Source organism: Balaenoptera borealis (assembly GCF_965194805.1).
Source record: "Balaenoptera borealis genome assembly, chromosome: X".
Lineage (NCBI taxonomy): Eukaryota > Metazoa > Chordata > Mammalia > Artiodactyla > Balaenopteridae > Balaenoptera > Balaenoptera borealis.
In genome coordinates this window covers 15472735-15493930 of record NC_138881.1, presented here as the reverse complement: position 1 = coordinate 15493930, position 21196 = coordinate 15472735, and the positions used below count along the sequence as shown (strand labels likewise).

At 37.2% G+C, this 21196-nt stretch overlaps 1 protein-coding gene and 1 long non-coding RNA gene across 2 annotated transcripts in view; one reads left to right on the top strand and one right to left on the bottom strand.

Moving 5' to 3' along the window:
• The window catches only part of LOC309619856 (sex comb on midleg-like protein 2), an 89410-nt gene that overhangs the window by 62683 nt on the left and 5531 nt on the right, over positions 1-21196 (top strand). The window contains exons 9-13 of the mRNA XM_082375704.1: positions 11433-11559; positions 13653-13856; positions 14576-14716; positions 19648-19761; positions 20458-20712. Of these exons, the coding sequence (XP_082231830.1) occupies positions 11433-11559; positions 13653-13856; positions 14576-14716; positions 19648-19761; positions 20458-20712 (841 nt within the window). The remainder of the gene's footprint in view (positions 1-11432; positions 11560-13652; positions 13857-14575; positions 14717-19647; positions 19762-20457; positions 20713-21196) is intronic.
• LOC309619980 lies at positions 975-3816 on the bottom strand. The gene is made up of 2 exons (XR_014239333.1): positions 3199-3816; positions 975-2747 (listed from the first exon to the last, which is right to left on the bottom strand). It is a non-coding gene; the product is annotated as an uncharacterized lncRNA (long non-coding RNA).

Genomic DNA, 21196 nt, shown 5'->3' with positions numbered 1-21196 from the left:
ATATAGGATGGATAAACAAGGACCTACTGTATAGCACAGGGAACTATATTCAATATCCTGTGATAAACCATAATGGAAAGGAATATGAAAAAGGATATATAACTGAGTCACTTTGCTATACAGCAGAAATTAAACACAACATTGTCAATCAACTATACCTAATTAAAATTAAAAAAAAAAGTATATAAGGCTTTTTAAGGCCTGTGTAACAATCAAGATTGTTATTTCTTTTCTTGGATAAATTTAAAACTGAATAGTGTTCGACCTCTTCAAAACCACATTGAAAATACTGCATGGGTGTATTTATGTTCGAGCCAGTTTATTTAAAACTCCGTATACTTTAAAAATCAATGCGAAGTGAATTTTACTGTACATAGATTATACCTCAGTAAAATGGGGGTGAGGGGGAAATCAGTGTGATAAATTCAGTGATGCTAAAGTCACATCCTACCTAGCTGACTCTCCCCCAAAGAAAACAACTCTAAAACCTGGAAATAATAGACAAAGCAGCTACCCGAAGACACTGGAGAATGAATGGAAGCAGACAGACTGTGGTTGGGGGGAATACACATAGGAGGAGGGGTGTTATACGAAATTCTATATTCAGCAAACATACTCTTCAAGAATGAAGAACTAAAGACGTTTTCAGGTAAAAGCATACAAAAAATTCATCACTGGCAGAAAAACACTATAAGAAATGCTGAAGGAAGTTATCTCTAGGCAAATACTAATGACTTTCTTTTTGCTTTTTTCCTCTTAATTTCTTTATAAAAATAGGACTATTTAAAGCAATGATTATAATACAATACAGTCTTGTGGGGTTTATAGCATACATAGATATAATACATAAAAAAATTATAGTATAAAGGCTTAGGGGTGGTGCCGCAGACCGGCTGCAGAAAGCTAGAAGTTCCTGGCGGTGAGGGGTAAGGAACTGAAAAGCACCAGTATGGGGTCAGAAGGGCCAAGACAACTGATGGTTGCAAGGCAAGTTTATTCAAAGAGCATGAATGTATATATAGGTTTAGTACGGAACGAATATTAGACAATAAATCAGTAAACCTTGTATTTCCACATAATTCTGTCGCCACTATCTATGCGCCACTATCTATGCGTCAGCATGCCTTATGGGCCATTCTTTGGAGATACAGACTTCCTCCTCAGGGCAGCACGTCCTTCTTCTGGGGAACAACCAGGGGCTCTTAGATCCAGAGCAGGCACCTGGAATGAAACTGGCCGCAAGCCATTTTCCTTTTTTACGCTCAATACCGCAGCGTCAGGAGTGCATACCAAGAAAGAGACAAGCAGTTCTCCGGAAAGCAGAAAGCTGAATAAGCTTACAGCTTGGGGGCCACCACATTTCCCCCTTTTTTATTATTTTTTAAAGCTTGATAATGTAGTTTTAAGCCATGAACATCCTGACGCAAGACAGCGAAGCGCCCCATTACAAATCTAACAACACAAGGTAATAAACCGATCACCAATAAAAGTAGTACACCAATTGATATCAGGCCTGAGAGCCCTCCATGAATCCATTGTATCGGATTTAGCCCTTGTAGGTGATCTAATAATCCTTGAATCAAATTCTGGGGTCCATCTTCGTCCAGGTGGGCCTCTTGAATAGCTTGTATTTCGGCATTTAACTTTTGAATATCAAGGCTAATGTGTCCATCAGTCCATACACTTAATATATGCATTTTTACTTTTTCCCAATCCCATTGTGAATCATTATATAAATGTTGAGTTACACAAATCCAGGTATATTTGGCATGACAAATCAAATGCATTTTTAATTTTAAAGCCATAACTTGATCCCCTATTCCTATTAGAACATTTTTTAATTCATCTACTTCCGTTTTTAGTTGGGTATCAATATGACTTTGTAGGGCTAATGCTACACTAGTATTTTTAGATAACTGATTAACATAATGAGCCTGGTGAATAGTTTGTGAAAGAGCAATCCCAGCAGTGGCCCCAGTAGCAGTTAAAGCTGCTAAGGCTAGGATTGCACATATTAGAACACCTATAAATCTCTTTGGTCGTTTTAATGCTTCAGTCAATTCCAGCCAGGCTTGCATGCCAGTGTTATGATACCATGGTTCAGACAAATTAAGAGGTAACATTATATAAGAAGGTTGCTTCATAATCATAACAGATGTAGATCCTTTAACGGGCAAAACACAACTACTAAAGATACAATTAACACAAGTAATATTATAACCTATAGGATTCATAGTGTTTTCTACAATTAAATCTCCAATCAATAAAGCATAAGGAGGAGCGACGCAAGTAATCACCGGTCTATAAGAAAAGGATAAGGCAAGTTTCCAGAATTCCCATTGCTTGTAAAAAACAAGGCTGTTATTATTAAAGGGGACAGAAGAAACTAGTATGGTGCCATTATCATAATCTAAAGTACACCAGACAGAGGCTTTAGTCCATGTATTATTACAAACAGGAAAATTAAACTGCGGGAATTCAGAAGCCATAAAAGCAGGAAATTGTAGTCCTGTGACAGTCTTTACGACCGTAATTTGATGTCCAGCTAATAACGTCCCTTGATTACCTATGGTAGTTTCAATACACAAATAATGTCCAGTATCTTCAATCCTCAAGCGATATATGCATAGAGAATGATCCAACGAAGTATTAGAAGCAAGCTTAGTTACTCTAGCATTCATGTGAATGGGAACGTTATCCTTATACCAAAATACAAAGGTGGATAAATCTTCTCGTCTAGAAACAGTCTGTTTGCAAGGAAGACAAATATTAGATCCCACAGCTTTATAATTTTTACGTAAATGAGTAAAAAATTGAGAATTTACAGTGGTTTGGTAAGAAATAGCATGTTCTAAAGCAACAGCCTTAACACAACCCGAATTGGTACTCATAGGACTTAAACAAACAGGGGGAGTATTAAACCAATTAGAGTAATTAACAGAAGTATTAGTAATAGGCAAATTTCCTAGCACTCTTCCAAAAGTAGAATCATTATAGAAAATTGGAAGGTCAGCTTCAGACCATGTAACAGGTTGTAATAAAGGAGGATCGGGTACATAAGCCCAATAAGATTTAGCCTCTATAGGTGGGGCTGCCAATACAGCTATCATGGCTAAAAAAAAGGTAAGAGGAGAGCGAGGATGAGCACTCTCCTCCATAATCCTACGTGCTTGAAATACTAAACATTGCAATTGATACCAAGTAATTTGATTTCGATCTCCCCTCGCCTCCCTGACAAGTTGTCTCCTACTCCGTCGCCGCATTCTTCTCGTCCGCCGGGGGAACCGGTTGGGGTGTGCTGTGGTCGATTGCGAGAGCCTCAGGCGACGCATTCTTCGAGTCAGGGTGTTTATTGGTGATGGCATGATAATGTCGAACCAAGCGCTCCGGGAGCCACCGAGGAGAGTCTGCCTCCCTAGGGAAAACACAAACATGGCCTCGGCCCCATACTAAAACAGGGTCTGGTCCATGCCAAAGGTTAGTCATGGGATCTTTCCATTTAACAAGCGCTTTTTCAGGAGGGGTTCCAGAAAGACCTGTAAACAATCATTCATAAGGCGTGTGACTAAATGCATCTAAAGTTAAAAAATTTAAAATAAATAAAGCATGATTAAGCATAATCTGAGGAGATCTATCATATTCCCCCTTTTTTATTTTTTGTAATGTAATTTTTAATTGTTGGTTGGCACATTCTACAATACCTTGACCCTGAGGATTGTAGGGAATGCCTGTTTTATGTGAAATATGGAAAGTTGCACAAAAATTGGCAAAAGCTTTACTCGTATATCCTGGAGCATTATCTGTTTTTAAAGCTTTAGGAATATCCATAGATGCAAAACAATGAAATAAATGAGTAATTACATATTTAGTAGATTCCCCAGCCAAAGGCGTAGCACATATAAAATTAGAGTAAGTATCAACAGTTACATGAACAAATTGTAATTTACCAAAAAAGGGAATATGAGTAACTTCCATTTGCCAAAGATGATGAGGGAGTAAACCCCGAGGATTGACTCCAAATTGTGGAACAGGAAGGTGGGGTAAACATTTAGAGCAGGACTTAACAATGTATCGGGCTGTTTCTCTAGAAATAAAGAATTGTTTTTGAAGCATAGCAGCAGATTGATGATGTAAATTATATGATTGAGTAGCAAGATCCTGAGGTTGAGATAAACTTAAGGCTATAATCTTTGTATTTTCATCAGCCAATTGATTTCCCAAAGACAATGGGCCAGGGAGACCTGAATGGGCTCGAATATGTAATATGGCTACAGGAAAGTCATGCTGACGAATAATCTTTTGTAGTTGAAAGAAAGTCTGAAACAATTGAGAATCAACAGTATTGCCAATTATAGCAGTTTCTATGTTACGCAAAATAGTAACCAAATAATGGCTATCCGTATAGAGATTAAAAGAACAATGTGAAAAGATTTGAAAAGCCAAGGAAATCGCATGTAATTCAACTCGTTGGGCAGAGGTATGATCTGTTTGTTCTTTATGAAGTAAGTCATCAGAAATAACAACAGTGATGCCATTGGCAGAACCATCAGTAAAAACATTTGGGGCATTGAGAATAGGAGTTGAACAGATAGTTTTAGGAAAAATAAATAGATGTTGAGTAGCAAAATGAAGGAGCTTATTAGAAGGATAATGATTATCAATAATTCCTGAATATCCAGCAAAAGCAAGAGCCCAAAAATCAGAGACAAATAATAGCCAAGAATATTGATAAATAGTATAAGGTATAATAATAGAATTTGGTTCATATCCTACCAACTGAATATTTCTTCTACGACCCAATTGAACAAGGGTTGCTATTAACTCATAATAAGGTGTAATGACTTTATTAGGCGTATTTTTCATATGAATCCATTCAAGAATTCCTGTTTCTTGCCATAATAAGGCGGTAGGGGTATGTGACGTAGCACAGATTATTAATAGTATAGGTAAAGAAGGCTCAATTCTAGTTAGCTGAGCAGATTGTATTGCTTTGTTTACAAGCTTGAGTGCTTGTTGAGCTTCAGAAGTTAAAATACGAGGGGAAGAAGGATCAGGACTTCCCTTTAGGATATTAAAAAGAGGCTGTAACTGACCCGTAGTTAATTTTAAAGAAGGTCGCAGCCAATTAATATCTCCTAATAACTTTTGAAAATCATTTAAAGTTTTAAGAACGTCAGTCCGTATCTCTATCTTCTGAGGTGTAATATTATAATTTGTTATATACTTACCAAGATATGAGAAAGGTGGGTTCATCTGTACTTTGTCAGCAGCAATGACTAGTCCTGATCGTGACAAATGACTTTGAAGGGAATTATAAGCCTTAAGTAAAATATGTTTATCAGAATAAGCAAGTAATAAGTCATCCATATAATGAATAAAATATATCTGAGGGAACTGTTTATGAACAGGGGCAATAACTTGAGCTACAAACTGTTGACATAAAGTAGGACTATTAGCCATACCCTGAGGCAGCATTTTCCATTGATAACGTTGCATAGGTTCTATAAAATTTAAAGAGGGTAAGCTAAAAGCAAATCGCAACTTATCAGCCGGAAATAGAGGAATAGTAAAAAAGCAATCCTTAAGATCAATAATAATAATCATATAATTTTTAGGTATGGCTGCAGGAGAAGGCAAACCTGGTTGCAGAGCTCCCATAATTACCATAGTTTGATTAACAGCACGTAAATCTTGCAATAAACGATATTTTCCCGATTTTTTCTTTATAACAAATATAGGAGTATTCCAAGGGCTATTAGACTTTTCTAGTCTGCCCAAAGCAAGCTGTTCATTAATTATATTATGGGCCGCCATTAATTTCTCCTTAGAAAGGGGCCATTGGTCCACCCAGACAGGATTATCAGAAATCCAAGTTATAGGGTCAGCATGTGGTGGAGGAGAATCCAAGGCCCCTAGAAAAAACCCAAGCCTGTTTTATCCCGTTTATTATCAGTCTGTAAGGGTAATTTATTTCCCTGTTGATTTTTTCCCAAACCATTCCTAGGATCATACCCTTGATTTAACAATATATTAGTTACAGTAGGGTTGGGACTAAGCAATAGGATTCCCATTTGTTGTAATATATCTCTTCCCCAAAGGTTAACTGGCAGTCCGGGCAATACGTAGGGTTTGAATATTCCTTGATTACCTTCAGCATCCTGCCAATGTAGGTATTGCGAACTTTGTTGTGGAGAATTAGATTGGCCAATACCTTGCAACTGTGTAATGGTTTGGTGCACGGGCCAATTTTTTGGCCAATGTATAAACGAAATAACAGAAACATCAGCACCAGTATCTAATAACCCAGGAAAAGGCCTTCCATTTATCTTTAATACCAATTGTGGTCTTATCTACCAATTTGTTGAATCCAGTAAACTGCATCAGAGGAACCGAAAGCCCCAGTTCCTCTTTTGTTATGTTGTAAAATATTTCCTTCTGGTATATATGGAATTAATAGAAGCTGAGCTATTCGCATACCGGGCGTGATAAGAAAAGATCCTTTTGATGTTTGAACCATAATCTTTAATTCCCCTTCATAATCAGCATCAATCACCCCAGGAATAATAGTTAAGCCTTTCATAGACATACTACTTCTTCCAAGGATTATACCAACCGTTCCCTGGGGTAAAGGCCCAAAAGTTCCCGTAGGAAGGGCTTGGGGGTCCCATATCCGAGGTTAATAAGAATTGGGTGGAGGCACAGAGGTCCAGTCCTGCACTATTTGGCGTGGCCCTTTGAAGGGAGGAGATTCCATTCCCTGAGGAACAAAGGTCTGAGCTGGAGGCGGTGGAGCAGGTTGTGGGGGGATTATTGACATTGCTCCAATTGTTTGATGGGGCTGGAGCAGGCCCCTCCGGGAAGTTTCCCGACAAGGGAGTTCCATCTTTATGAGTCAATGATCGACATTCTTTAGCCCAATGCCTTCCTCTTTGGCATCGGGGACAAATTGTGGGAGGAGGAGATTTACCTTGAGGCACAGAATTTACGACAGGCATATTAGGAGTATCAACAGTACAATTTTTTGCAAAATGACCTGGCTTCCCACATTTAAAACAGTTTTTACTTTTAGCATTTGGCCCAAATACTGCCTTAGTTAGGGCTGCAGCTATAGCTGCTCCCTGTAAGTAAGATGATCCAATATCAGAACAAACTCGAATATAATCCTCTAAATTTCCTTTCCTTTTCCATGGACGTATAGCTGCTTGACAAATATTATTAGCATTTTCGAAAGCCAATTGTTTGACGATAATTGCTCCAGAAGGACCATCAGAAATAATTCTATTAACAGCCTGTAATAATCTAGCCACAAAATCAGCATAAGGTTCATCTGCCCCTTGCCTTATTTTAGCAAGGTCTTCAGTCCTAGTGGAGGCAGGTAAATGTTTCCATGCATGTAGAGCTATATGATTGATCTGAGCATAAGCCACAAAAGGGAAAGCTAATTGATCCTGTAATAACTGATGTTGTCCTTCCCCAATCAACATCTCATAATTTACTAGCACATTATGTGCAGTATTTCTTTCAGCTTGTTCAGCAGCCTTTTCATAATATTCTGATTTCCAAAGTAAATAGTCGCCACCAGTGAGACAAGCACGAGCAATAGATTTCCAGTCTGCTGGAGGCAATGCTTCTGTTGCAATAGTATCCAACATAGTAATAGTGAAAGGGGCTATAGGCCCATATTGTGCACAGGCTGCTTTTAAATCTTTCAAAACCTTAAAGGAGAGAGGCTGATATTCCCGATTATTTTGTTGTGGATTTTGAGGATTGGGTCGTTCCACCACCGGACAGCAGAATAAAGGATCTTCCCCTCTATTAAGAGCTCCCCGTACTGCTTGTTGTAAAGGACTAAGCTTAGGAGGGATAGGGACAGAGACATGTAATTGCTGTAACCACGGAAGAATATTTTCATCAGGATATTTTTCAGCCTCATATTTGGCTTCTTCACCCGCTAAATCAAAAGAAAAGTCATCATCATCAAGTGAATTAACACTCTTTATCCTCGGTGGCAACGGAGGAGCAGTAGCTACTGCAGCAATATGTTCTACAGATTTAGCTGTTAATTTTGGAACTGAATCATAAATTGGATTAAAACAATCTCTTATTAAATTCCACAAGCTAAAAATGGAAACTGAAACAGAAGATGGTCCATGTGCTTCATGATATTTAGATAACTCATCTCCTACACGAGTCCAAATTGCTAAGTCCACTGATCCTCCTTCAGGGAACCAAGGACAAGCATCATATACTAATTGCAAAAACTCCAGAAGTTGTGAGGTAGTTACCTTAGTTCCACGGGCTTTTAACATTGAAAGCAAAACCTGAGCAAATAAATCACGCTCCTTAGAGCCCTTTTGTCCCATATTATTTTACTTCTGACTCTTTCTCGAGTTACCGTCCTAAAAACGAAATTATTTCTTGTGGCCACACTATCTCACTCGAGAGTTCTACTTACCTGCAATCTTCCGAAATGCCTCACGCACTCAGGTCCCTGTGCGGGCGCCACTTGCCGCAGACCGGCTGCAGAAAGCTAGAAGTTCCTGGCGGTGAGGGGTAAGGAACTGAAAAGCACCAGTATGGGGTCAGAAGGGCCAAGACAACTGATGGTTGCAAGGCAAGTTTATTCAAAGAGCATGAATGTATATATAGGTTTAGTACGGAACGAATATTAGACAATAAATCAGTAAACCTTGTATTTCCACATAATTCTGTCGCCACTATCTATGCGCCACTATCTATGCGCCACTATCTATGCGTCAGCATGCCTTATGGGCCATTCTTTGGAGATACAGACTTCCTCCTCAGGGCAGCACGTCCTTCTTCTGGGGAACAACCAGGGGCTCTTAGATCCAGAGCAGGCACCTGGAACGAAACTGGCCGCAAGCCATTTTCCTTTTTTACGCTCAATACCGCAGCATCAGGAGTGCATACCAAGAAAGAGACAAGCAGTTCTCCGGAAAGCAGAAAGCTGAATAAGCTTACAGCTTGGGGGCCACCACAGGGTGGGGGATATGGATTTGTAGCATTGCAAGGTTTCAACATTTTCTGTTAAGTAGTACGATATTAACTTTATGTGGATTGTACATTGAAACTCCCAGAGCATATTGTAAAAATACAAATGCAAAGAAATATAGCTAAAAAGCCAATAGGAAAATTAAAATGGAATTCTAAGGACTATTCAAGTAATCAACAACAACAAAAAAGAGGAAAGTAAGACAGAAGAACAAAACACAGAGGAAACAAACAGAAAACAAATAATAAATGGTAGACCCAGACCCAAACTTATTAATAATTACTTTAAAAATTAGTAAACTAAACTTTTCAATTAGAAGACAGAGATTATCAAAATGGATTTTTTAAAAGATCCAAATACATCCTGTCTACAAGAAATACACTCTAAATATAAAGACATAGAATCTCTCTAGATCTGTTAGAACTGAATTAAATTTCAGCAGTATTACCTTAAACATTTCTGAGTTCAGCCACCTGATATCAATATATATAACGTTTCTATTTTGTTACAACTAATGTTTGCAGTATGGAGCAAAATGACAATACCATTTTGATTTAAAAAACTTACATTAATATTGGTATTTTATTTTAAAAGGCATTCAAAATTTATAAAATAAAAATGAAAAGTCAATAAAACTGAATATTTTTCAAATATAAAATCATAAATATTGAAAAAATCAAATAAGCAGATTATTCTAATGTAAATTCTTAGCAGCTGACATTTTTTAAATTAAAAATAAATTATATAAGGGGACTTCCCTGGTGGCGCAGTGGTTAAGTCTCCGCACTCCCGATGCAGGGGGCCTGGGTTCAATCCCTGGTCAGGGAACTAGATCCCACATGCATGCCGCAACTAAGAGTTCGCATGCCACAACTAAGGAGCCCTCGAGCCGCAACTAAAGGAGCCCGCCTGCCACAACTAAGGAGCCCTCCTGCCACAACTAAGACCCGGTGCAACCACATAAATAAATAAATATTTTTAAAAAATAAACTGTATAAACTTAAGGAAAGTTAATGAAATTTAAAGGCAAATCATTTATTTTAAATGCATTTTAAAAATTAAAATGTATCAAGGGTGTCATTGATGCATATATTTAGTACATATTTTCCAGTTGCTGAAAAAAGTCTTTGTGATTAGCTGGTATATGGTCAAGATATGATAACTCCAGAAAGTTTCTCTTCATTCTTTTACTTTCAAATAATTCCAATGCTGATTTGACAATTTTAAAGAAATCTTTTTGAAAATATTGTTGTATGGTGGTGAGGAGGGGCAAGGGAAAGATAATGTAATTTTTTTGATAATAAACTTTTTTGTTGCAAAAGAAGCATTTCAATTCACCTTCATCTTTTTTAGCTTCATTATTTCATCATAAAAAGATGGAGATTCAACTCTTTGAACTAGAGTAGGAATTGTTCTTGCTGTACTCTCCTTTGTCAATTATTTTCTTCCCTTCCTTAAGCATTCTAGAAGTATGGAAGTATGGAAGCATATTTTCCAAATAACTATTCAATTTACATTGTTAGTGCAAACACACTATTTTGGTATGTCATAAGTCAAAGGGTTTAGATGTTAGATTTTTAAAATACTGAAAGAACGGGAATATATTGACACAATAATTGTAATTTAGTATTTTCAAAATAATTTACTAAGGTACTGTGAACCCAAATGACAGTCACTAATTTAAACAAATAAAGAAAAATCCGACAACAGAGTGTTTGTTTTTTTCTCCTTTTTCCCTGCCTTTTAAAATATCTTCTATTATTACCTTTTCTAGGCACAAGATCCCCTTCTCTGATACTGAAGAGTTGTGTTTGAAGATAGCTCCTAGAAAACCCCAAGAGTTGATGTAAAATAAACAAAACACTAGTGATGTTAACAATACCCAGAAGACATTTGGTTCTTACATACAATAGGCATAATTTTGTATGGACTTTAGCAAGCCACTTACAATTTTGTCAAAATTATCGTATGTAATATGGAGAAATGCAGGCTAGATATGGTAAAACCCAGATGAGTGACTGCTTTCTGAAGACAAACTTTGTCCTCTGCCTTGTTGAGGTCCCCCACCCTCATCTGATGGATTGCTGGATTAGATTTCCAAACTACTTTAGCAGTGTAAAAAACTTACTGGGAACCTCAAAAAAAAATAAAAAATAAAACAAGTTTTACAGAGTGAATTATTTTGGCTAAAGTGTGACTAGTTGGAACAGGGGGTAGCATTGGGAATCCCAGCCTCTTGGTCTCTTCCTCTCCTACCTGACCAGCTTATGGGCCCCTCTTAGGAGCACAGTTTGAAAAGTACCGCAGTTTGTGACACAGAGATTTCCAACCCAGAGGACTTCAGACAACTGATCATTTGTGAACCAGTGATGCCAATAATTTTATGACCTCCTTATCTAGGAATTTTTTTTTTTAACAGGAAAAATGTATTCCTGTTGTATGTTCCACATCTTCAGCTCCTCTCAGTACGCTGACCAGAGAACGTCGTGGTGCTTCATATGATAAGGATGCTGTTGCTGGGTCATCTAAAATAGTGATGTCTACAGGTAAATTAATATTTTTAAAAGAGTATAAAATTAGTTATCTTTTGTTGTATTATTTTCAGTGTCTTTGAAGTCTTGGAAATAAAATAAGAGGGAAAAAAGATGATAGTAAACATTTCTTTTAGCATTTTTCATATTAAAATATTTTGAAATTCTGATTGTTCATTTTGATGTCAAGGAAAAACAATCTGTTTAAATACATAAGTCACTTGAAAATTCAACACCCTTAAGATATTTTATCCCTCTTGGTAAGATTTATAAAATTTACATTATTGTCAAATCTATTCTTGTTTTCCCATTATCTCATTTCACAATTTGTCTTTTTTGTTTTTCATGTATTTTTAAGGTACCTCAAACCTTATTTTAATGCCTTATAAAATTTTCACAGATCCTTGCCTGTCAGGGGGCATGATGACTTTAAATTGTTCTTTGCTATGTGAAGAGTGTGAAATGACAGACACCCAAACTAATCAGTCCCTTTTATTTGTCATTTCCTGCAAATTTCCTTATTCCTTTCCTGTTTTTTAAAGCAAGTTTTTTTGCTCCCTCTCCTAGACCCTTAATTATCTCTCTTACATTCTTCTGTTCCTTGGACATTTCCCCTCAATTTTTCTTTTCTTATTAAAAAGAAATTATAATTTAATTTAATTTTTTGAAATAGAAATCACTTTAAAAATGATTATTGTAACATACTCCCCCCCCCTTTTTTTTTTTGGCTGTGTTGAGTCTTTGTTGATGCACGTGGGTTTTCTCTAGTTTTGGCGAGCGGGGGCTACTCTTTGTTGCGGTGCACAGGCTTCTCGTTGCAGTGGTTTCTTCTCTTGTTGTGGAGCACGGGCTCCAGAGTGCAGGCTCAGTAGTTGTGGTGCACGGGCTTAGTTGCTCCGCGGCATGTGGGATCTTCCCAGACCAGGGCTCGAACCCGTGTCCCCTGCATTGGCAGGTGGATTCTTAACCACTGCACCACCGGGGAAGCCCGTAACATACCTCATTTTGTCTCTTTATTATTTCTGATTTTTAGTCCATTAGGAGGGGAGCCTAGCTAAACGAGTATAAACATTGAAATCCTTGTTTAGCTCACTTGTGTTCAGTAGAACTTTGTCCATGCCATCAGCACCTCAAGTTAAGTTTTTAATAGGTGTTTCATTTCTGTGACAGAGTCCATCCTTCCTCTGGCTATTGCCACAAAGCTTAATTATATATTTCAACATAGTGAAAGTGAGATTAATGGGTTTTTATTGTACTAAATATAGACTGTATACATGAAAATTTTGCAATATATTGAGTAGTGGATAAAAATAATGTGCCTCTTGATTTAGGGGGACAATATATTTTCTGTTTGTTAATAATCATATTACGTTGTGTGTTAATTTGTATTTGTTGATACTCAGTGAAGAAAAATTATAGAAACTTGACTGATTGTGATTATAGATTATTTGCTTCTAAATTCTAAATGCTTTTATTATACGAAGGAAAGCATTTATTTTTAAAATTTTCGTCCGTGAACCTCAGCATGTATATAAAGAACATTTTTATTTTCTTAAAAATTAATGAAAAAAATTTCTCTAGGTCATTAGAACTTACTGTGACACATATCTGAAATTATTTGGTTACTTTAGAAAATACTATATAATGAGAGTGCAATATTGTTGATTTAAAATAAATTCAGTCCAAAAGGAGTGTGCTAATATGACCAGTTTTGAAAGAAAATTCTTATAGTGTGATTACTGTTAAAAAGTGAAAATATTCTTGTCTTTAAGCCATTTTATATAATCTGAGAATGTGTGCAGAATTGTTTTGTGATGCTACTAAAACTTGTATTGTTTTTATTATAATCAGTTTGGGCAGAATTCTAGAAAATGGAATAAGCATTTGGATTATTTATTTCTAGATTTAATATATTTACAAAATGTGAAAATATATTTACATATATATTTTTAGGTAGCAGAAAGGATCACCGATAGTAACTATGTTTAGGTTCTCTTTGAGTGAAGCGTGGCTAATGGGATATATAGTGATTGATTATGTAGTGTTTATGTTCCTTCTAACCAATCTCATTGTTTGTTATATCTATATAATACACATTTTTCATCAAGTCTGTGTCTATGTAAACAAACATGGAAACTGTGGCCCTCACCTGGATCAGACGAAAATCCAGCAGCTGCCCGACCACTTTGGCCCAGGCCCTGTCAATGTGGTGCTCCGGCGGACGGTGCAGGCCTGCGTGGATTGTGCCATTCAAAGTAAGACTGTTTTTGGATTCCTTAAGCCAGATCATCGTGGAGGAGAAGTGATAACCGGTATGCTCATCTAATCCTTTATGAGGTTTTATTCCCTAATTTGTTTGTAGGTTTCAAGAAGGCAAGGATTTTATAATACATAGATTATTTTATAAATTTATATTCTGTTAACTATAATATTTGAATATTATATTAATGTAATAGAATATGTATAATAATTATATGTTTATAGACTTTTAACCCTGGTTTGGAAAGTTTAACTTTCAATATAGACAAATAATGTCAGAGTAATGCTGTATATTGAGGTAAGAGGTACAGATTTTTCCTTTTACCTGCTATATTAAGCTCACTATAGATAAAGTGAGCTTAATATATTTTAATTTTTTTAGAAAACAGACTAATCTGTAAGAATCTCTAAATAAAAATGTGATTCAAGAAGTGAGTAAGAGGTAAGATACACATGGCTTTCATGATTGTATGATCAGATACTGCATTTGTACCCATGGAATGTTTGGAAGAGCAGGAACTATTGTACATCAGTGGGTTTCTGTTGTTGTTGTTTACTTTATGAATATTTTTAAATGAGAATGCTTTTACTAGTTCAGACTATTGTGTTTGAATGAGAGGAACTTTTATAATTTAAGATTATTCCTTTATAAATTACAAAAACCACACATTAGATTTATAATACATTTCCTAAATTGATGGCTTTTATTTTTGTTGATGTGGTTCTCATCTTTCTGTGATGTAACTCTGACATCTTTTCTTCCCTATAATAGCCTCCTTTGATGGGGAAACTCATTCCATCCAGCTCCCTCCAGTGAACAGTGCATCATTTGCTCTTCGCTTTCTTGAGACCTTGTGCCACAGCCTGCAGTGTGATAACCTTTTGAGTAGCCAGCCTTTTAGCTCTTACAGAGGTAATGGTCATAGTCCTGCAGAGCATGATCAAAATAAATCAGATAAGAGAAAATGTAAAATTTTATACTGTGCTTCTATTTTATATTAGAGTCTACATTAACTTGAGAATCTTATATAATTCAGTTTTTCCTGTGTCTTCCTCAAAGTAAACCTTTTAGCCACAGTGAACTAATTAGACATGTATAATATATAGTTTTTGTTCATTCAAAGTGGAAAAGTAATTTCTTATTGAATTCATAATTAACTTGAGAATCAAAACCTGAAAGGTGTATCATTGTGGGGTTTCTTTGTTTTTTAAAATTTATTTATGTATTTATTTATTTTTGGCGGCGTTGGAGCTTCGTTGCTACGCATGGGCTTTCTCTAGTTGTGGCGATCGGGGGCTACTCTTCGTTGTGGTGCACGGGCTTCTCATTGTGGTGGCTCCTCTTGTTGCAGAGCACGGACTCTAGACGTGCAGGCTTCAGTAGTTGTGGCTTGCGGGCTCCAGAGCGCAGGCTCAGTAGTTGTGGCGCACGGGCTTAGTTGCTCCGCAGCATGTGGGATCTTCCCGGACCAGGACTCGAACCTGTGTCCCCTGCGTTGGCAGGCGGATTCTTAACCACTGCGCCACCAGGGAAGCCCCCTCAGTCCTCTTTTAAGTACTGTCTGTATGGTATATTTTTTCCCATCCTTGTACTTTCAACCTATTTGTGTGTTTGAATTTAAAGTGTAGTAAGTTTGTAATACAACTTTAAAAAAAAATCCATTCTGCCAATCTAATTTTTTACTGGAGTGTTTATTTCATGTACATTTAATTTAATTACTGATAAGGTAGGACTTACATCTACCATTCTTTATGTCTCTCTTTTTTTGGGGGGGGTGGGGCTAGTCTTTTCCTCCATCACTGCCTTCTTTTGTTTTAAGTAGATGTTTTCTTGTGTACCATTTTATTTTCCTTGTTCTTTTTACTATTTTTTTGAGTTATTTTCTTAGTTAGTTGCCTTGGGGATTACAATTAACATCTTAATTTAAAACAATCCAGTTTGGATTAATACCAACTTAATTTTAATGTTATGCCAAAACTTTGCTCCAGCATAGTTTTGTTTTCTGCCCACTTCTTTGTGCTATTATTGTCATACAAATCATATTTTATACATTATAAGCTCCCAAATACAGTTTTATAATTACGGCTTTTTAAAAAAAATAAATTTATTTATTTTATTTATTTATTATTTTTGGCTGCATCAGGTCTTCGTTTCTGCGTGTGGGCTTTCTCTAGTTGCGGCGAGCGGGGGCTACTCTTAGTTGTGGTGTATGGGCTTCTCATTGCAGTGGCTTCTCTTGTCGCGGAGCACGGGCTCTAGGCACGTGGGCTTCAGTAGTTGTGGCTTGCGGGCTCCAGTAGTTGTGGTTTGCGGGCTCTAGAGCGCAGGCTCAATAGTTGTGGTGCACGGGCTTAGCTGCTCCGCGGCATGTGGGATCTTCCCGAACCAGGGCTTGAACCTGTGTCCCCTGCATTGGCAGGTAGATTCTTAACCACTGCGCCACCAGGGAAGCCCTATAATTATTGCTTTATGTAGTTGTCTTTTAAATGAGAAAGGAGAAGAAAAGAGTTATAAACACAAATATATTTACTGGTACTGTTTATTTTTTTTTTTAATGTGGATTTAAGTTATTCTCTATTTTCATTTCAACTTGAAGGAGTCTCTCTAGTATCTCTTATAGGGTAGCTCTCTACAAGTGAGGAATTCTCTCAGTCTTTCTTTATGGAGAATTTCCTATTTTCTCCTTCAGTTTTTAAAGATTAGTTTTGCTAGATATAGAATTCTTGGTTGACCATCTTTTTGTTTCAGTGCTTTGAATATGCCATCCCACTTCCTTCTAGCCTGTGTAGTTTCTGATGAGAAGTCAGTTGCTAATCTTACTGAGGCTCCTTTGTATGTGATGATTTGCTTTTCTCTTGCTGATTTCAAGATTCTCTTTGTCTTTTGCTTTTGGTGGTTTGACTCTAGGTGTGGATATCTTTGCATTTATAACTGGAGATTCTTGTGCTTTTTGGATTATGCAGATTAATGTTTTGCATTAAAGTTGGGAAGCTTTTAGACATTATTTCTTCAGATAGTCTTTTTGCTCCTTACTCTCTCTGTCCTCTCCTTCCAGGACTCTCCCATTATGTTTATTGTGGCATGCTTGATGGTGTCCCACAGGTCTCTGAAGTCTGTTCATTTTTTTCTCTCTCTCTCTCTCTTTTTTTTTTCTGTTCCTCAGACTATATAATCTCAATTGACCTCTTAAAAAATTTGGTGATTCTTTCTTCTGCTAATTCACATCTGCTGTTGAGCCCCTCTAGGGTTTTTTTTTTTTTTTAATTTCATTTATTATACTTTTCAAGTCCTGAATTTCTATTTGGTTCTTTTTATAATTTTTATCACTTTATCGATAGTGTGAGACATTGTTCTTATACTTTCCTTTAGTTCTTTAGACATGATTTTTTTTTAAGTTCTTTAAACATATATAAAATAACTGACTTGATATCTTTGCTTAGTAAGTCCAGTGTCTGGGCTTCCTCAGAGGCAGTTTCTGTTGACTTTTTTCCCCCTGTGTATGGGTCATACTTTCCTCTTCTTTGCATGTCTCCTAATTTTTTAATTGAAATTTAAAAGTAATATAATGCAGCAACTCTGAAAATTAGGTTCCCTCCCCCTTCCTAGGCTCTGTTGTTGTTGCTGGTGCTGTTTGGATTTTTAGTGACTCTCCTGGACTAATTTAATGACTTTTCCAGGTCTAATTTTGTTATATGTGGCTACTGAAGTCTGTTCACTTAGCTTAGTGGTCAGCTAATAATTGGACAGGGATTTTCTTAAGTGCCTGGAACCAGTATGTCTCCCGGCCTTTGCCAAGGGGTTCTTAGTGTGTGTTGGGACTTACCTTGAACATTCCAGGAGACAGTTTACAAATCTGCTTTGTGCAGGGCTTCAAGGTCAGCAAAAAATGAAAGATTAGGGCCTTCTAAAGTCTTTCCTGAGCATTCATACAACCATGTACATACATATGGCCTTCTAGATTCCCAGGAATATCTCAGTGCTTTTCAGAGTCCCCTCATGGACATCTCATTCTCCAGTTTTTCCTTTTAAGCTTCTTGGTCAGCTTCTTGTCAGCCCCAACTGGTAATACTACCTCTGGGAGCTGCAGTGTTAAACAATTGCCATTGTTGTGGGTTTTTTGGTTTGGTTTTGGTTTGGTTTTTGACCAGTGCTTTGGATAGGGCTGTTTACACAGAGCAGGCTCTGATTTAGGTCAAATAAAACAAGCCCAGAGATCAGAGGTTTTCAGTGAGCTGCAAGATTGATCAAATAGTGACAGTTCTCTGGGGGTGGAGCTTTTGGAGAGTTCCAAATCCTTTGTGCCCCCTCCAGTGCTAGGCTGGCTGCTGGCTTTCACAGCTACTGTAGTTGCGAAGCTGTTGGTTTGCAAGGCTGCTGCAAAACTGGGGTGAATGGGATTATATTAGGGAAGCTAAAATGCCACAGAATTTGTTGTTCTTTCTGAGATTCAGCCATTTTTCTTGAATAAATGCTTTTTGGGTTGTTGTAATCCTTTAGTTAACGTCCAGAATTTTGAAAAAGTTAACTTTGCCAGTGCTGTCATTATTTTTATGAAGGAGTGGATTTTCTGAAGTCCTTAATCAGTCATCCTGGAAGTTGCGTCTCTATGATGACTTCTCTATGAAGTACTTTGTAAATTATCTGGCTTTTTCTAGTTATCTCTGCAGGAACAATTTCATGCCTGAGCTCACTACGATACCCAGAAGCAGAAGTCAAGAATCAATTTTATGTTTGTATCAACCCCAGATAGTAGACCATATACCAGCTTCATAAACTTTTCATAAAGAAAGTATTATAATATTACAAGTAAAAGATAAGTAAAGACTTTTTCTGATCTTGCTATGATTCTGAGGTAAATATGTATAGAAAACTTTAGAAACTGTATATTTTAGTACTCCAATTTTCTGTATCATTAAATGGGTATGAAAAAAGTCAATTATTTCTCTTCTTAGAATTTAACTGTCCGAATTGTAGAAATATCTCTCATTCACTGAAGTATGTTTTGCCCGTTGGTTTTGTAGTTGATGATTAAAAATAAAATCAAATGGTGAGAGCTCTCTTAGACTCATTAGTAATCAGTCAGTAACTGGATGGCTAAAGATTGCTCATCAGACGACTTTGAGAGGCATGCCTGGCCCCCAGCCATTTTGAACTAGATGAAGTTTGACTTTGGTACTTTCTCATTGCAGTCTTTCTTCTCTCTGGAGGTCTGTTATCCTACTTTATAGATTTCTATTGCACTTTATTTTTCCTTTTAGTTGGAGATTAAATCAAAATATCGATCGATAATGTAGTGTAATGTAGTCTAATATAGTGTAATAGTGTAATTAATAAATTGAAATGTCTTTACTTTCAGGATTATGCCTTAAAGTGTGGTCCTTTAGGAAGAAATGCATTTGGGTGAATGATAAGTAAGCAGTAGAATTGTTGTAAGGGTACCCCTAGGCCAGGATTGTTGCCTGTAAAATGGAGTGTTCATTGTACCCTATCTTCTCTTTAACTTCTCTGAATTCTTAACTTTTCTTGCTCATGGGAGCAATTTTCCCAGGTCTTTTTAGACACATTACAATTGGTTGCCTCACTGTTGGCCTGAGAGAGTTAGAAAGATGTGATGACCCGAGAATAAATGAAGCCTAGACATAATGCCTTTAACCCTTGAATATAATATCACTGAAATATTTAATAGGATGAAATGAACACATCTTGTTCATAAATAATCGATAAATTATTGATGAAGTTATAGTAGGCAAATGATTTAGAAACAAAAGTGTTTTATGCTGATGATATGAAAACGCTTGAGTATATTAATTAGTTATAACAGACATTTCTTTTTTTGAAAACAGTAAAAGAAGATACAACAGAAAAGAAAAGCACCAAACGACCTTCTCAGCAACCTCTGCCTTATGTTGCTCCTCTCTCTCCTAAGCTCCCCAAAACAAAGGTGCATGCCTCTGAAGGTAAATAGTATTTACATGTTGCAAGATTGGGGAGAAAAGTCACTCTTCTATCACTTATATGCTCTTGAGTGTTGATGCTGGAAGTAGGGGAGTATATTCCCCCAAATCAGTTTGGCAGTTAGGCTGCTACTTTGGCAGCTTTGTTGAGCACTTCATTCCCTTCAGAAGTGCACAGTTGTCATTTCTCCTTAGATTAAAGAAAAACAGTTATAGGCGTATTTTCCATTCGGCTTTGTATTGCTAAAAGCTGATAGAAAGAGGAATAGAAAAACCTAGTACATTTCTCCAGTGAAAGTTTTAATAAGTGCCCAAGGAGTAAGCAAATGTTAGAAACCAACTGTGTGATCATATTGTAACAAAGAGTTGTGAAGAACTGCATTCCTAAAAATAAATGCTTTAGTGAGGTGTTCATAGTCTTGGTGGCAAGACTGGCAAGGGTTAGTTGCCATGAGAAAAATAGGTGATGTCATTAGAATCAATTTGGATTTCAGGACAGTGTCCATTACTATAAACACCAAGAAAGGGATGGCCATGTGCTTTGTGTTAGAGGTTTGTGGTTCAGTATAGTATGGCTTAAGTGAACTGTTGTTGGCAGTTAGGGGATTTTTGACCTTTTAATAGTATTCGAGCTGTAAGTCTGTTGAAGATAATTGCCTTTGTCTTTTTTCTTATTGCCTTTGTCTTTTTTTCTTGTAGAAGAAGTATTATCTGCTGAGGGAAATGGCATGCCCAAAGGGGAAATGCTTTCTGAAGAGTCCAAGAACTCACCACTAAATCCAGCAAGTTCTTTGAATCCTGCCAGCAGAAGTCCTGTAAGCACTCATACTCCAGTCTCCAGGAGTGTTTTTCAAAGTGTGCCATGCACCTCGAGTTCAACACTGGTGGGGACCAAATCATCTTCCAAGAGCGGTCACCATGAAGTTACATTCCAGAAGCAGAGGAAAAGTGAAGGTATATTCAAAAACAGTGATTCTCAGCCAGTGTGTTTGTCTTTCCCCTTAAGGTTTCCATGCCCCACAACATCCCCTGAGAGTTTATCGCATTGGAGAAAGTGCCAAAAGTGAGGAGGTCGAGTCCTCCCCTTCACATCATTTTCAGGGCCAAGCTGCTACACATGCTCTAATCCTCATGGCATTACAGAACTATTTCTGGGAATCTGGATCACCAACCATGTTTCTGATGGAGACTTCGCAGTTTAGTGCTTTTCCATCCATTGTAATTTATCATTTCCTTGGTTACTGCCTGGACTCACAACCCTCGCATGACTCTGAGGCCTGGAAGGATGCACTCCCTCTTCTTTCTGACGTACTCTCTTCCTTGTCCCTATTGAGACCTTTCCTGGCCCCAGCCTGTGTGTGGTTCCCAGATCTAGGCTCTGGCATCCTGTTGCTGCAGCCATTTCCCCATTTTCCACACTCCCAGTCGTTCCCTCAGA